General features: G+C 36.2%; 1 protein-coding gene across 1 annotated transcript in view; it reads left to right on the top strand.

Annotated features, from left to right (window-relative positions):
- The window catches only part of ATAD2B (ATPase family, AAA domain containing 2B), an 83,859-nt gene that overhangs the window by 25,915 nt on the left and 41,801 nt on the right, over positions 1–16,143 (top strand). Inside the window, exons 5-15 of the mRNA XM_009319729.1 lie at positions 376–478; positions 1,006–1,114; positions 2,437–2,553; positions 3,972–4,047; positions 5,887–5,985; positions 7,161–7,272; positions 8,027–8,142; positions 8,912–9,086; positions 9,874–9,962; positions 10,979–11,138; positions 12,093–12,183. Of these exons, the coding sequence (XP_009318004.1) occupies positions 376–478; positions 1,006–1,114; positions 2,437–2,553; positions 3,972–4,047; positions 5,887–5,985; positions 7,161–7,272; positions 8,027–8,142; positions 8,912–9,086; positions 9,874–9,962; positions 10,979–11,138; positions 12,093–12,183 (1,247 nt within the window). The remainder of the gene's footprint in view (positions 1–375; positions 479–1,005; positions 1,115–2,436; positions 2,554–3,971; positions 4,048–5,886; positions 5,986–7,160; positions 7,273–8,026; positions 8,143–8,911; positions 9,087–9,873; positions 9,963–10,978; positions 11,139–12,092; positions 12,184–16,143) is intronic.

The raw sequence follows: 16,143 nt of genomic DNA, 5'->3' as shown, positions 1-16,143 counted from the left end.
TATATGCTGCAGTTTACACTGAGCAAAAAAATTTTAAATTTTGTTTTTTAAATGTTACAGCCTAATTTGAACCCTGAATTTTAATAGCATCAGCATTTCTTCTCTTGCATACTCTTTAGTTTATATTCTGTGGGTTCATCTTTCAGTTTTCTTTATTATGGTTGGGTTTTGTAGTTAATTGAGAGATTCAAAAGCTATCCTAAAATTTTCAGATTTCAATTCATTTGTATATTTAGTTGACTTGTAGACCTTGGAATAGCCATAGCAGACCATAGAATTAGATATGTTAGGTTGTTGGATGCTGTGTAAAAAGTTCTGGATGTCTACTATTTTAAGACTGAATTTTTTGTGTGTTAACTGTTGCATATATTTTAGTACTGCTGAAGCTGTCCTACAGGAAATGGATAATATTAACATCAGGAGAAATAGGCGGTCTGGGGAAGTAGAACGGCTACGGATGTGGACAGACACAGAATTTGTAAGTGCAGAGTGTCTCAGATCTTGAATAAAAGTAAAATCAAGGGGGAGCATGTGTGTTTGCCATCTCCATACATTTGTCTGTAGCTCTGTCAAAAGGTTTCAGGTCCTCTTCAGTGGATAACATTAAAAAAACTTGATAAATGCAGAACAAAACTCATGGATGTAATACTAAATCATGTTTTCTTTATTGATGAATTGACTTCTGTGCTCTCATGAGGTACTGCGGTGGTTCTCTTTTGGTTTGAAGCACACTCTGGTAGTCTGAAAACAGGACCAGGGACTGTCATCTGCTTTGTTCCCTAAAACACCTTGATACTGATGTTAACTATGTATTAGATGGACTAGGTACTGAGAGACTTATTTTACCACCTGTTAAATGGGACTGCTTTTCTAGTCTGCCTGTGGAGGCTTGTGTTGGAAAAAGACTTGGGGATCTTGTGTGGAGTATTACTTACTGAACTGTGGGCTAACACTGAGAGTGACATGGGACAGTACTGATAGGAGTGTATGTGAATTTTATTCCAGGAAAACATGGATATGTATTCTCGAGTGAAAAGAAGGAGGAAATCACTGAGGAGAAATAGCTATGGGATTCAGAACCACCATGAAGTGTCCACAGAAGGGGAAGAAGAAGGTATGGGTTGTAAAGAATCGTAAGGGTTTGTCTGAAATACTTATAAAACAAAGCTCTCCTCAACATAAGATAGCCATATATTGCACTGCAGAAAGTAATTTGGTTTTGGATCTGGATTTGGAGTTATTAAATAGACCAATTAACAAGACTCTTGCAAATAAGTACACACTGAAGGATTCCTCCTCTTTAGAAGGAGGAGAAGTTTTAGGGATCTCTACAAATAGGTTTCTTTAAACAAAAGCAAGCTTATCTGAAAGTGGCAGAACAAACCCTGGTTTCTAAATGTTTATATACTATGTTCCCTTACTCTTGTTTTCCGTAACACTAAGCAATTGAAGCTTTCCTTATATGCCCTGTAACAATCCTCTGGTGGAAGCCAGGATGTGATGCATGTAGTCTACAACTATACATGTTCTGACTGACTCGCAATTTCGCATATGCTGGGTGGCAGTTACCAGAAAGAATGTGTAATAGTCAGTTCTGCATCCTTCCTTTGGGGAAGGTATTAATTAAAGTCTCTGTTTTCTATCCATCCACTGAATTTTAGAAGGCTTGTAGACACACAACTGTATTTGAAATTCTACCTTCTTTTAAAAATTTGGATGCAACTGGCCAGTGGGTTCAAAAAGTATTGAGAAAGAAGGGATTATGGCTAACTTTGATGGCAGGATCAACAGCATGCTTGGCTTCCTTAAGAAATCAGACTCAAACTTCAGGGATCCATACAGGGTTCAGTGTTGTGTGTCTCAATTTTGAACTGAAACTGCTGTAGGAGGTATGGTCCGTCCTAGTTAATAAGAATGCAGTCTTAATTCTGAGATTCATGGATGGAAATACTGATCCTGTTAATAGATGGACCTAGGTGGTACCTTTATACAGTGTGTTTATTTGCTTTGTGTAAAAATTATATTGTGAATTGTAAAGTTGTACTTATTTTCATGTTCTGTCAAATACTTGATCTTCTGAGGCTTCTATGGGAAAAGAGTGAGAAGAAAGGCATTATTCTTAATTTGAAGGACAATTTTTGAAGGAAAAAGATAGTGGGTAGAAGTGATGTTTGAAGCACTTTACCACTAAAATGAATTTGACTACATTTATTTTTCTTTCTATTGCTTTTCCAGAACCTTCTGTGGGAAACTAGAAGGCAGTTTGACAATGTGCTGTAGATTTATCTTGCTTTTCAAATTTCCAGTGATTTGCCAATTAGTGTTAATTAATAGGAGGGGAATAATTCTCAGTGACCATTAAAATGTTAATTTTTAGGATGAAGATAGCTCTGGCATCAAGTAGAAGTGTTCTGAAAATATTTTTCCCCCCAACAGAGTCTCAGGAAGAAGATGGAGATATAGAAGTAGAAGAGGCCGAGGGAGAAGAAAATGATCGGCCATATAATCTCAGACAGAGAAAAACTGTTGAAAGATACCAGGCCCCTCCAATAGGTGAGGAACTAAACAGTGCTCATGCAGTTCTGCTCTACTGACCTCCAAGAATACCATAGGTGTGGGAAGGGAAAAGTTGGATGACTGTTCCTCACCCCTGACAGAGTTCCCATGCAGCGTTAGTGACTTTCATCTTGCTTGTGTTCACCATGTGAATATGTCTACTGAGACACAATCTATCAATTTGTCAATGGTGGTGACGTTGCTGGTGCATGCTGCCTTATTGAGCTTTGCGAGTGCTGCCATGTGCTGGGCTCAGGGTTGGAGGTGGACAGGGTTTAGGTCAAGAAATAGTTGGCGGAAGTTGAATTCAGAAAGCAATCTAATAAATTAGATAATTACATAGAAAAAATAGTTACTATTATGCCTGATTCTCTTGAATGGTAAGCCTAATTCATAACTGTAGATAAATTGCATAGCAGCAGTTACACATTTTGCCTAGATGAGAAATTTAGAATAGAATAGTTCAGTTGGAAGGAACCTACAATGATAATTTATTCCAACTGCCTGACACCTTCAGTGCTGACCAAAAGTTAAAGCATGTTGTTAAGGGCATTGTCCAAGTGCCTCTTAAACACTTGCAGCCGTGGGGCATCGACCACCTCTCTGGGAAGCCTGTTCCAGTGTTTGACCACCCTCTTGGTAAAGAAATGCTTCGTAATATCCAGTCTAAACCTCCCCTGGTGCAGCTTTGAACCATTGCCATGCGTCTTATCACTGGATACCAGGGAGGTGAGATCAACACCTCCCTCTCTTCCCCTCCTCAGGAAGCTGTAGGGAGCAATGAGGTTGCCCCTCAGCCTCCTTTTCTTCAAACTAGACAAACCTTGTGTCTTTAGCTGCTCCTCATAGGGCATGCCTTCAGTGATCCATACAGGTTTTAGCGTAGTGTCTCTTGATTTTGAACCTTTTAATACTTCTGTTTGAAATAATGTATTCTGTGCATATTTGGTTTAGATTACAATGGTGTATGCCGTGTGCTATATCTTAAGGCCACTTCGAAATTAAGACTGTGATAGAAAAATGTTGTGGTTTATTTGTTAAGAGAATTTCAAGACATCCCATATTATCAGCTGCGCAGAGGTTTCTGTATGGAGTTTCATGTCCTGCAAATAAACAAAAAATGCTAGTGCCCTGAACAAATTACATTCTGTGCCATGATAGCCATAGCTGTGATGATTTGAGGAGGCTGAGGGTGGAATTCCCATGACTGTATCAAGCCAAGTATGGTGATAGTGAAATAAAGCATAAGAGGTTTGATTTCCCTCCCCCCCCGTTATTTTCTTAATTTGAGCTTCTGGAGAAACCAGCGATAACATTATTGGTAAAGCGATAATGTAACTCTTTTGCTCTGCATTTAGATTAGTTTATCATTCTTTTGTAATTGATGTTACAAACCTGTAACTTCTCTTACTCAGTGCCAGCTCATCAAAAAAAGAGGGAAAATACACTGTTTGATATTCACAGATCTCCTGCAAGAAGAAGCCATATCAGGTAAATGTCAATCTTTTGGTATGTACATACCAACTTGTTTGCTTTCCCTCGGTACATTTCTATTAGCTTTTGATTTTCAAAACATTCTTGAGTGAGTTGTACAGTTCATTCACGCATGTGCGTGGGTCTTGAATTGTATCTTAGGTTCAGACCTTCATCAGCATACAGGAATGAATTTCATAGCACTTCATAACACCAGTAGAAACTTTCTGATAAACGGAATGGAAACAAGTGTGCTGCAGGTACTGGAAAGAGAATTGCGCACTGCACACCGTAGCTTTTTCTGTAAGGGTGTATATTTAGTGTTTCAATCCAAAGCAGCAGTTTAACAAATATCCCCTTTCTATACTACAAAAATAAACAAATCAAGGTAATGTTTTTTGTTTTCTTTCAGTTCAAGTTTCATCCAAGTAATACTAAAATTTTAATAAAATATTTACCAAGCATCATTTTTGAGTCTTACTTTTTGTGTCAAAGAAGTCTGGAATACGCCAAGTTGTCTTGAAAACTGTTGATAGGCTTTACTTAACAAAATAGATGAGATCAGAGCTTAATACATTTTTTTAAAAATAAACTTACTCAAAACTTCAAAAAGATAAATCTGTCCATGAACAGAATCCAAGTAAACAAATGCTAGTCTCAGCTGAAACTCTCGTCGTCTTATTGCTCAATTTAATGGCGGAGTGAAAATATGAAAAGTAAATAAAACAGCAGAATCTTACAATTCTACAAGTTTCTTTGAAATATAAATAAAAACATTTCATTTTGAAGAGCTTTTTTCTTTTTGCTTAAAGTGCATATGTCATTTTGTTGGGTTATCTCAGGACTTGTACTTGCTAGTAAGATGTAAAGAGTGTGAAAGCTGTTATCCCTTCAGTTTTAGCATGCCGATTGCTCTACTCTCATCTTATCCCTTCTTGTCAGGACACTGTCATAAAAAAAATCTTCCTAATTGCATGATATTCTCTTTGATATGTTTTTAAATATATCTAATTTTTGGTCATCGAACAGTAAAACTGACTGACTGTGTTATCCTTTGGCAAAAAACAGCTAGTCAGTGCATTATCATGTTCATACAAATGATGCAGCTCACCATATTCACTAAAAATACATGAATTTTTACTAGTAGCCAACTTCTTCATGCAAAAAAAGTGCTGACTTTTTTCAAACTGATATCAAACCAAGCACCTTTTTGTACAGATGATGTAATGTATGTTCTCTAATATTTCTGAAATACTCAGTTTTCTGAAATACCATCATACTAAAATAAGAAATGGTTCATGCAGACTTTGAATAGTAATTTTACTTAGATTCAGATCAGAAGTTAAACTACAGTACAGGTATTTTGTGAAACTGTTCTGCTGTTCAGAATTAATGACCTCATAAAAAGAGACCATATGCTTTAGGAAGTATGGAATTTTTTCAAAGAATATTTAAAGGGAAGCGTGAAACTGAGTAAGGAGATCTTGATTATTCTGTTATGTTGGAGGTGGCTAAAGTGGTTGGAAGCTTTCCTAAGTACAGTTGCTGTCTGATGAGCTTCAGCAGCTTATTGATTGAATACTCAATCACACTTGCTGAGGTAACATGAACAGGACCACATATCTTATGTGGATCTACTGTTTTAGTAACGTTCATGTTGAAATCGGATATCCCTGTGACAGTAAAAGATGTTGTTCCCCTCCCAGATTATTTTGATATTAAAACTAAAATTTGCATGCATCTTAAACCTGAACAGTACTGTACTTGCCGTTTCAATTTTGTTTTTATAAAAGAATCAAAACATGCCATTCTACTGCAAAAAGGACTGAGTTTTATGTTTATTTGCCACTTCAATAGGAGAAAGAAGCATGCCATTCACAGCAGTGATACAATGTCTTCAGATGAAGAACGTTTTGAAAGAAGAAAATCTAAAAGCATGGCCAGAGCAAGAAATAGGTATCAAAACACCCTTGGTCTTTAGGAGGGTTTGATTTTTATTATTCAGCAGAAAACAAGCAGAATTATTCTATAATGTTCTGTCAGTTCTGCAGACTTTTTTGATTCCACCTGTGATTACCTGCAGACACAGTGTAAGAAGATTGCTGGTTATATATTAACATAGATTTTGAAGTCTTATGAGTAGATAATTAACAATAGTGATAAAAAGATGGAAAGATAAGAATATCTGTTTGATTCATTTGGGTTATAAGACAAACAACTTCTGTTGGTTAAAATGAATTTTTATTCCCAGTGTTACTTGGTCCCAGTTAGTTCAGTTGTACTCTCAAAACTAGCTCTTATTCTTCTCTCTTCCTGTTGTGTAATGACATGTGTGTTCTACACACCCAACACGTATCTTCTTGACCTTACATTTATTCACCAGTTATCTAAAAGTGGAAGATCTGTAAGGTGTATCAGTAAATATACTTACTGCCACAGATATATTAGTTGGAAAACTGAACAGAAAAATAAGTGTTTCCTCATCTTTCTGTCTCTTCCTGACTGCCACACCATTCCAACCTGAGGAATTCCAAAGATGTACAACTACCAAAAGTGTAGTTCCAAGTGTAACCTGTATCTTACTGGTACCTTTTTTCCTCCCTTTAACGGTGTATTTGACCTGACGTAATATCTGTGTGGGGGCTTAAATCTTCTTTGTATACACTAAGAAGCTGGAATAGGTGGATGTGAGTTACGGCTGATCTACAATATTTTTATTTCCTTTCTTTGGACTCTAATGAGCTATATTTTTTTAAAATTTGTTTTCCTTGTACTGTTAATCCTTTTCTTACTGTACTGAACTTATGCAGTTCATCACTGCCAGTGGAGAGTGTCCTGTTCTTTTGGTCAACGTTGTTTCTTCCGTGTTTAATCAAAATAGTCTGTCCAGCCTGGTTCTCCAGATTGAAATATCTGTATGGAAGCATAAAACTATCTTTATATTTAAGGAACTTTCAGATATATAAGAATCATTATCACAATAAAAAGGTTAGTTTTGATTACCTTATCAATCCAGGAAGGTCATCTCTTTAGGTAGTAGAAGGCATTTAATCTCTTGGTTCTTCCCATTCCAGCAAAATGATCGAAACACAACAATATTTATTTGGTGGGTTTTCTTTGTTGTTGAACAGATGCCTGCCTTTAAACTTTAGAGCAGAAGATTTAGCTAGTGGAATTCTGCGAGAACGTGTGAAAGTTGGGGCAAGTTTGGCTGATGTTGACCCTATGATTGTTGATAAATCGGTAGGTTTTATTAAAACTTTTTATTTTCCTTCCCCAATTATTCATAAGCAGAATTCATCACTGCCTCTCATTAGAGTTGAAGTAAACTCATAACAAGCTCACTGGTCTGTTTTGATTTTTTCCAAAGCTGTTGTCTGTTTATTCCTTTGGGCTACAAAGCACTTGCTTGTGGCCTGTAGGTAATCAACAGGCTGCATACGTATCGTAAATAAGCCAAAGTATCAATTGCCCAACTATATTTCTTTGTTTAGTCAGTTTGTGATTACTTGTGATAGTAGAAACTGCGATATGATGAGCAGTGCAGAAAACAGAAGTACCAACTGCCTGGGTTGGTTAACTCGGTGCTAGCCATGTGGGTCCTGTGCTTATTCAGAAACAATGATGCACATTAGCTTATGGTGTGTGTTGTGCAGAAGCTGCTGAATTATTACTAGGGCTGAACCATTGTCTAGAAGTACGTTGACTATATTCGTGTTATGCTGTGCCTGAGCTTAAAAATGCTCTCAGACTTAGGCTGGATCTCTATAGAAGTCCAGGCATCCCTGGCACAGTTAACTTGCGAACCAGATAAACCTCATGTGAGCAACCAGGAGTTGACTTTCTAAACTTTTTTTACACTTTCAAAATTCAGGGAACTGTTGATCAATGCGATGTTGTTTGTAATTCGTTTTCAAATATGTTATTTTATAAGTAAAGGTATTTTTGTGGAAAGCTGTTACAATATATGCTTTGTATGCTTTGTTTTTTTCCTAAGGTGCGTTTTGATAGTATAGGGGGATTGAGCCATCATATCCTTGCACTTAAGGAAATGGTAGTGTTTCCTCTTCTCTATCCCGAAATATTTGAAAAATTCAAAATTCAGCCACCAAGGTAGGTGTATTTACTCTTATTATTGTATTTTTATTTTATTAAGCTCTGTGAAAACACATAGGAGATTGATTCTTTCCCTGAAGTGTTTACAGTTCAAATAGACTTACGTGTTTGCTACTTCACTTGTCTATCAGAATGTAAAAGCAGGATGAGGACTTATGAAAATCTAGTTTATTTTTCTTCTGGTAGGAAAGTAAACTTCGTGATTGGTCAAAGAAAGAATTCTCAAGTGTTCTGTTTAGTACCTTGCCTTTTTTCCCCATTATGTTATCAAATATTTTACTAAATCAAGCTAAATGCTGATGTTTCTTTTATAGAAGTAATCTCAATAATGTTATATTGTGGTTTTAATATTTATTAATCATGCATCTTGGTGTGTGATTTAAATGGGTACACATAATCTAAGTAAATTAAAAATTTTGGGATATTTTTGTCATTTAAAGGAAGTATGTCTCTCCAAAGAAGTAACAAAAACTGACTCAAGTAGTACCTAAGATTTAATACTTGAGGAGGTATTTAACTAGCGTAAAACAATCCTTTGGGAGCTTCATATGCCTTTGATTAATGCTCTCTACAAAGCAAAGATTTACTGATTTGAAAGCATAAAACAAACTTAGATTTTATGAAGTCATGTTGAATACACTAAATAATAATACTGGAACTTTAGTCTTTCTTCTCCAGGCTCCCTGTCTTCATTATAAAATTTGACTTGGAGTTTTTCAGGAGACATAAAATAAGTTTGTGACTGTGTTGATCCATTTATCTTCAGGGGCTGTTTATTCTATGGTCCTCCTGGAACAGGTAAAACCTTGGTAGCTAGAGCTCTAGCTAATGAATGCAGTCAAGGAGACAAAAAGGTGGCTTTCTTTATGAGGAAAGGAGCAGACTGTCTCAGTAAGTGGGTTGGTGAATCTGAACGTCAGCTTCGACTCCTTTTTGATCAGGTTAGAAGAAAATACATATTTTTCATATAATTTCTCTGTAAGTTGTCTTTTTTTGTATTCTAGGCAGCCAAACTTATTTGCAATTGAAACTAAATACCTGTAAGTTTCCATAGATTAGGCAGGATTTGTCCAAATTACATATTTAGATGAAGAAATAGAGGAATGCTGAGAACAGTTTTTCTTGCTCTGAAAACTGAGAGGGAGAAGTCTCTCAACTTGTCCATTAATGAAGCAGACAAAGTAGTTTGAGTAAAAATTGATAAAAATATTTAAATCGGCGAGTTTGAATTTGGCTGGCATGTTCAAGATAAATGCTATGTAGAGGAGGATGCAGGATTGCATCTGCTTGTGTGTGTATTTTAATATCCTTATCTGGCTTGGAAAATGATGGACAGAAGAGAGCGTCACATAAAGCAGTGAAATGTAGTTGTGCAAACAAAACCTCTTTTCAGACACAGATGTCTAAACAAACAAGTTGTGAGCAGATAATGTACTGTTTTCTGTAACTGAGTATAAGATGTCTCAGTTTGTCTTGAATCTCTCCAACACACAGTAGAACTGATACGCTGGTGCCATCTTGCTTATTCAAAGGAGAATGCAGTCTTTTTTGCTTTGAAACAGTACTGTAGTTGAAAATTCAATTTTCAGTCTATACACTTTTTAACGAAGGTGTCTTAATATATGTGTTAGTTTAGCATGTTAATGCTTTGTAATAAAACCAAACTGTTTTCTATGTTGATGGATAAAGTATGAATTAACAGTGAATTCAATTCTTTTTCTGTATCAGGCATACTTGATGAGACCCTCTATAATCTTTTTTGATGAAATAGATGGCTTGGCTCCAGTTCGTTCTAGTAGACAAGATCAGATTCACAGGTAATATTTCTCATATGCTACCATTATCTTGGTATATGCTACATTATCTTGGTAAACTCTTAAATGTAATTTTACTCAGTTCCCAAGTAAGGTTTTTTGCTTAAGCCCACTTACACTAGAAAGGACAGACTGTTGAGTTTTTTGGTGTTGAAAGTCATCTTCTCAGTTCTTCAGGCAGACTGTAATTTGCTGGGAATCGAGTTGTAGTGGAGATTACCCTTCAGCCACCACACTATTAACTTCAAGATTTCCACAGCCTTCCCTTTGGTTGCTGGTTTTGTACTGTAAACAGATTGTCTGTTACCAGCCCAATAGAATAAACAGTTGAAAAAAATTTTCTTGTAAGGTGATGAATTGTAATGTTCTGTGAATGAACCGGACACCCCTGCCCTTTTGATTCTGCATGGAGTGATGTGCAAACTTACCTTGAGTTGCTATTGTGTCATTTTTCAAAACATTTTTTTACAACCGTTTACGGCTGGCTGAAATTTTTCCTGGCTGCCTTCAGTCTCAGTTTTACTACACTTTTTGTGGCAATGCACTTGTATCTATCATTTTATAGGTGGTGGTATTTGTGTGTACATCTCCCTCCACTCAGCTGAGGAGGATAGGAGGGAAGTTTTGGGGCCAGCAGACTAGGAGGTTATGGGAACGTGTGGCTTTGTCTTGATGTGCCTTTCTTCTGCCTGGTGCTGCAGTTGCTCTAAACAGGACGATGCATACACTGTTAATGGAAGAGAACTTTTCAGAGCTGCAATAAATGGCTTCCTGAGCTCACATTCCCCAAAACTTTTGAAGGAGGAGGTTTGAATTTGATGTAATCCTTCCTGGAGTCGTAATATTAAGTATAATACAGATTATATCAAAAAGGTTCCTTCTTACTCTGAGGCTTGAAACAGTTATGCAACTGTTCTTTTAATTCAGCTTTTTTTCTTTGAAATTATGAATGTTACAGTTGAAAAAGTAAACATTCTTGCAGTGTTCCCTATACATTCTTTTTTTACAACCTCTTTTAGCTCTATAGTGTCTACTCTTCTTGCCCTCATGGATGGACTGGATAATAGAGGTGAAATAGTTGTAATTGGTGCTACAAACAGACTGGATTCTATAGATCCTGCACTCAGGAGACCTGGTCGCTTTGACAGGGAATTTCTTTTCAACTTGCCTGATCAAAAGGTAAAACTTACAGAGGAGATTTATTAATAAACGTTTATAGTGTATTAAACATTTGAATGCCTGACAACCAAGCTTATGAAATAAAAATATGCATTCTTACTTGTAAGAATGTTTAATTTTAGGAAGACATTTTTAGTAAAAACACACTGTATACATAAAGTTGTATTGAACTTCAAATCTTCAGAATATAGTTAAAACTAAACAGAGAGGTAAATTGTTCGCATTAAACTAAATTGCTTATTTAAAAACTGTGGTTTTGTATGGGTTTGTATAATGAATCGTAACTATTGGGGGTTTGGAAGTTATGGTAAGAGAAAATAGCTGCTTTATCATGTAGACTGCTAAGCACATAAAAATTGTACATGCAAAGCCAGGCGTTGTTATACTGGCAACAGGAACATTTCAGTTCCTTGTTCTAGACTTCTATAAACTCAGCCATAATATTTCATGAATTTATATTTAGAATTAAATTTACTTTGCATATTGATAGGTGTATTTGGATTCTATAGAATTTTAAAATGAAATAGTTTTGGAATTCCTGTGTATGTACTGTGCTACTCAGCAATAAATTAATTGGTGAGGCATTTGACAGTAGAAGCTGTTAATCATAGGTGCAGCAATTAAAAATTAAATTATGAAATTATGATAATTCCTAATAGAACATGAGTTTTGATCATTTTATGTATAATAATGCTGTTGATTAAACAGCAATTAAAATGTGTAACTGGTATACTGAAAAATTACTGCTTATATGAAATTAAAAAAGAAGGGAAAACCTTTGCTCTTGAGAGACTTTTGAGTGCTATTTTACACATCTCAGTGACATGTCAAAACAGGTAAAATAACTATATTCACATGAGTAAATAGTATTTTTGTCTAAAATATTATGACATGGATTTGGCTTGCTAATTTTGATCTTTTTTTTTCTTTTTTTCTTTTTTTTTTTTAAATCAGGCGCGAAAGCACATTTTACAAATTCATACCAGGGATTGGAACCCCAAATTATCAGATCCTTTCTTAGGAGAACTAGCTGAAAAATGTGTTGGTGAGTGTTATGATATTAGTACTTTTACTATAGATGCTTTCTCTTCTGTGTAAAACTTTGAAAGTATGTTAAATGTATCAGGATATTTTATTATTTTTACCTTTCTAAACTTCTGTACTTTCAACAACATTCTTCTTTTGGAATAACAAAATATGCTTCTGTCTTACTAAAACACGAAATGAGTAGCTAGTAGTTGTTTGAAAATACAATCATGTTTCCTTTCTGTAACATCACTGTCCTTATATAGGATGCATACCCTCAAAGAGAAGCAATATGAAGTGGGAATTGGAATCGTTAAGTAGACTTCCCATTAAAATAGTATATTCCAGAAGAGATAGGGAGACTTGGGGTTTTTCTGTCTACTTATTGGGGGGGAGGGGGGGAAATCAGTATTTGGTTGTTTTGTTTTTTTTTTTTTTTCCATTTTTACTGACTGGCATGCTCTCCTCTGACAGAAATCCAACAAACTAACCAGCCTTTCTAAAGGTGAATTTTTTTCCAGATTGCTAGCACAGAACAGCCCCAAAGTGTAGATAGAGGCAGGGGGGGAAAAAAGCACCACACCATGAAAACATTAAATATACCTTTGGAACGCCCAAAGACCTGCTGTACTGAATGGAGGATGGTTGTTCAAGATAAACCTGCTGCTTAAAAGCTAATCAGAAATAAACCCAAATGTTTTTATAGTGAACTTAACAGAGGAAATGACCCTAAAACACACACCACAATCTCTCCTCAACAATTTGTCATGCAAAGATACATCCTCTGTCAGTCATCTGCTTGGACAAGCACTGAAGTTCTCAGAAAAAGGACAGTCTCAAATATCTGTGCATTGGAATCCATCATCAGAGAAATAAGAACTTTAAATTGAACATCAGTCCATTCAGTCAGCTACAGTACATCCGAATTATCCTCTTCATCCACAGGGACATCTATCATCGAAGCAGCATACCTCCGCTTTTGATGCACAAAGACCTCAACATCTTCTGGTGAGGAGAAAACATAACTATCCAGCAAACTCCAGTTTAAGCTTTGCCGGGTATAAGACAGCATGTGCCAACCCATTTCATGTAAATTCTGCTTGATTTGTGGAAAGACGTGGTGCTGCTTAGTGGGAGAGAGGGGAATGGATGGGATAAAACCCAGTTGTTTCTTTGAAAATCCACCATATTTTTGCGTTGAGAACACAATTATGTATTTTAAAATTTCAGACCATAGGGAAAGCCGTTTGTAGGTTTGATTGGAAGACGTTCTTTGTGCTCAGTAAAGCCTGTCAGTTCTGTGGAAAAGTCGGCTAACAAAAAGAAATACCCTTTTCTGTTTTCTTTGGCTTTCCTACTGTCCAACTACTGTGCACTTGATTGTCTCCATTCTGTATCTTGGAATTTAAATGTTTCCATACATCCAACACTAAAACCTTTTGACTATTACAAGGACTTTTTAAAACAGCTGAAGTAAGACTGGTTTATCTTCTTCGTCTTGAGATTGCCTCATCATTTCTATAAGTGAAATCTGCAGCAACTAATTATTTGAACAGAGATTCCAGCTTCTTTGTGGCCATTGCAAATCGGACTCATTGGCACACTTGTCACATTGATACGGTATATACCAGTCTGGTATTTCCTCCTGTGCACAGGTTTTCTTTAAAAACAACCCCCCTTACCCCCAACCAATACCCCCTCTTCCCCAAGTAAAAGCTGCCTAGGCTCAACAGGCTTTTCGCACAGCATGGTTCATACCTCTCTCCAGTTCAGCAAACTTGGCAACACTTAACTACAAGCGTATGGATCCTAATGAAGAAAACTGCTGAAGTACTACCAAAGTAAATGACTTTGGGGAAGCAGGTGTATGTGCAACTCAGAACTTTTTAAGATCCAGGTGTGTAATTATAAAGAAATTAGAAGGGAAAAGCCCTAGGACTTGCAAAAAATAGGTTATTTCCTGAGGGTTGATTTTTGTCCCAGGTGTTATGGATTACATACCTTTTAGGAGATTTCTGTCCATGTGAGATTTAAAGAACCCACTTCACTGAAAGGCCACATGACTACAACGTGTGTGAGACAAAGTGAAGCAGCTTGGGGAGAGCATGGAGTTGCTCAGAAGACCACACACGGATGTCTTATTAGTACCTTCCATAAACACAAGTAATTACTATGGTTTTTTTCTCCTTACTGGAGATGGGCCCCAGACATCCTGAACTTTATAAATCCGTTCTTATCTCTTGTGCTTACTACATTGTTCTGAATGATAACTTTCTGTAGGTAGAGAGACTGTTACCTATTAACTTAGTCTTGTAGGAAACAAAACATATTAGCAACCGAAAAAGTGTGAATTCCTCCATCTGTCACCTTGCAGATGAATCTTTTTACAATGTAATAAGCGTTATTTAAATAATGCTAAATAGAATTGCAAAGAAGCAAATCATCATGCTCAAGATGCTTGTTAAAAATACTCTTATTCTGTGCTTATTATTGCAGGAGCATTTTGTGGCAGAATGGTATCTTGTTAGATTTTTCTTTCCCATCCTAATGTAATGATGGAGGGGGAAGTTTTGGCGTTAGTGTTCATGTTTTTCACAGTTTCTTAAAAAAATGTAGTTATTTTTCATTTCTGTCATCATGCTGAGTGGTTCGCTAACTCCCTTTCCCTGTAGTCCATTTCAGCAGTTGTAGGGAGTTGCATGACATAAATTGGAAGAAGTGGTCAAGATTGTTTGCCTAATCATTTCACCCAGTTCAGCAGCAGTTTGTTGTAGGTTTTTGGGGTGCATATTAGGCAGAAGAAATTTTAAAGAGGACATCATTTCTGCACAGTAGAGGTGGAAGAGTATGGCTTCAAAATTTCAGTGATCAAAGTGCAATCTTTGGAAACCTACATGGGAATCTACTTGTTTGCTGTCCTGCTCTTTGAAAGTTGTACTTCAAAAATGTTTAACAGAGTGTGGTGGTGATGGGTAGAACAAAATGGGCTACTTGGCAAGAATACTTGTTTTGTGCTAAGCTAAGGTGTGCCAGTACATTTTGCCTGCCAAATTGAACATCCTTTGTGAGATGCTTCAAAAATGGGAGCAAATGCACTGAACCTTGATTTTATATTATAGTGTCAATTTGGGCAAAAATAAATTCAGGTTATTTATTGTTGGAATGATACATTTTCTTTTGCTTTGACAATACTTTACTCATGTTTTTCTTCCTCTTAATCAGTGTGCATTTACTTCTTAGAAATAAAAAAGCTCTTTAATATTTCTCAAGATACAGGATTTTTGCAGTTTTCCTGTCACTGAAATGGATGTATAGTATGCACAAGAGAGTCCCTCAAAAAGAGACACCAATTATTAGTCTTCAAATGTAATTGCTCCTGAGAAATGAAAAGTAGAAATGGAGACTAATTGTGTATCTGATCACCTGAGAATTTAATTTTAAAAATAGGCTACAGGCTATTATTTCCTAATTTTGCAATTCTTTGGAGATGTACAAGCGGTGATTAAAATGACTGTTAGAAAGCGGTATTACAGCATTTATTAATAGAAAAATTGGAAAGGATATAGCTCCTGAGCTGCTGAATCTTTTGTCACAAAGATACCTAGCTAGTTTTTAAGGTGACAGGCATTCAGGGTGCTATATATCTCTAGCACATCTTTGATTTAAGCTTTGGTTTAGTGCTCCCCAAAATTTTTTGTTTAATCCAGTATGCTTGTTAGATGAGAAGTGGACCAATTTAAATGGAATTTGATAGCTGATATTGAAAGAACAAAGCAGAATTTTGAGGCAAAACCTTGGTTTTGATTTCTCTGATGTACCTGTAGCTACTGTCTAATGGGATCACATGGTTGATGGAGTGTGCCTGCATGGTTTTGATTTCATGAAGGGGGTTAGTTAAAAAAAAACCAAACAAAACTTAGTGCTGAAAATAATTAGTTGCCTATTGATTAATATACTGGATGTATTTGAACATATTTCA

The sequence above is a fragment of the Pygoscelis adeliae genome, unplaced genomic scaffold, assembly GCF_000699105.1.
Source record: "Pygoscelis adeliae isolate BGI_AS28 unplaced genomic scaffold, ASM69910v1 Scaffold121, whole genome shotgun sequence".
Classification (NCBI taxonomy): domain Eukaryota; kingdom Metazoa; phylum Chordata; class Aves; order Sphenisciformes; family Spheniscidae; genus Pygoscelis; species Pygoscelis adeliae.
Note: the sequence above shows the minus strand (reverse complement) of the source record. Positions and strands in the feature narration are given on the sequence as shown.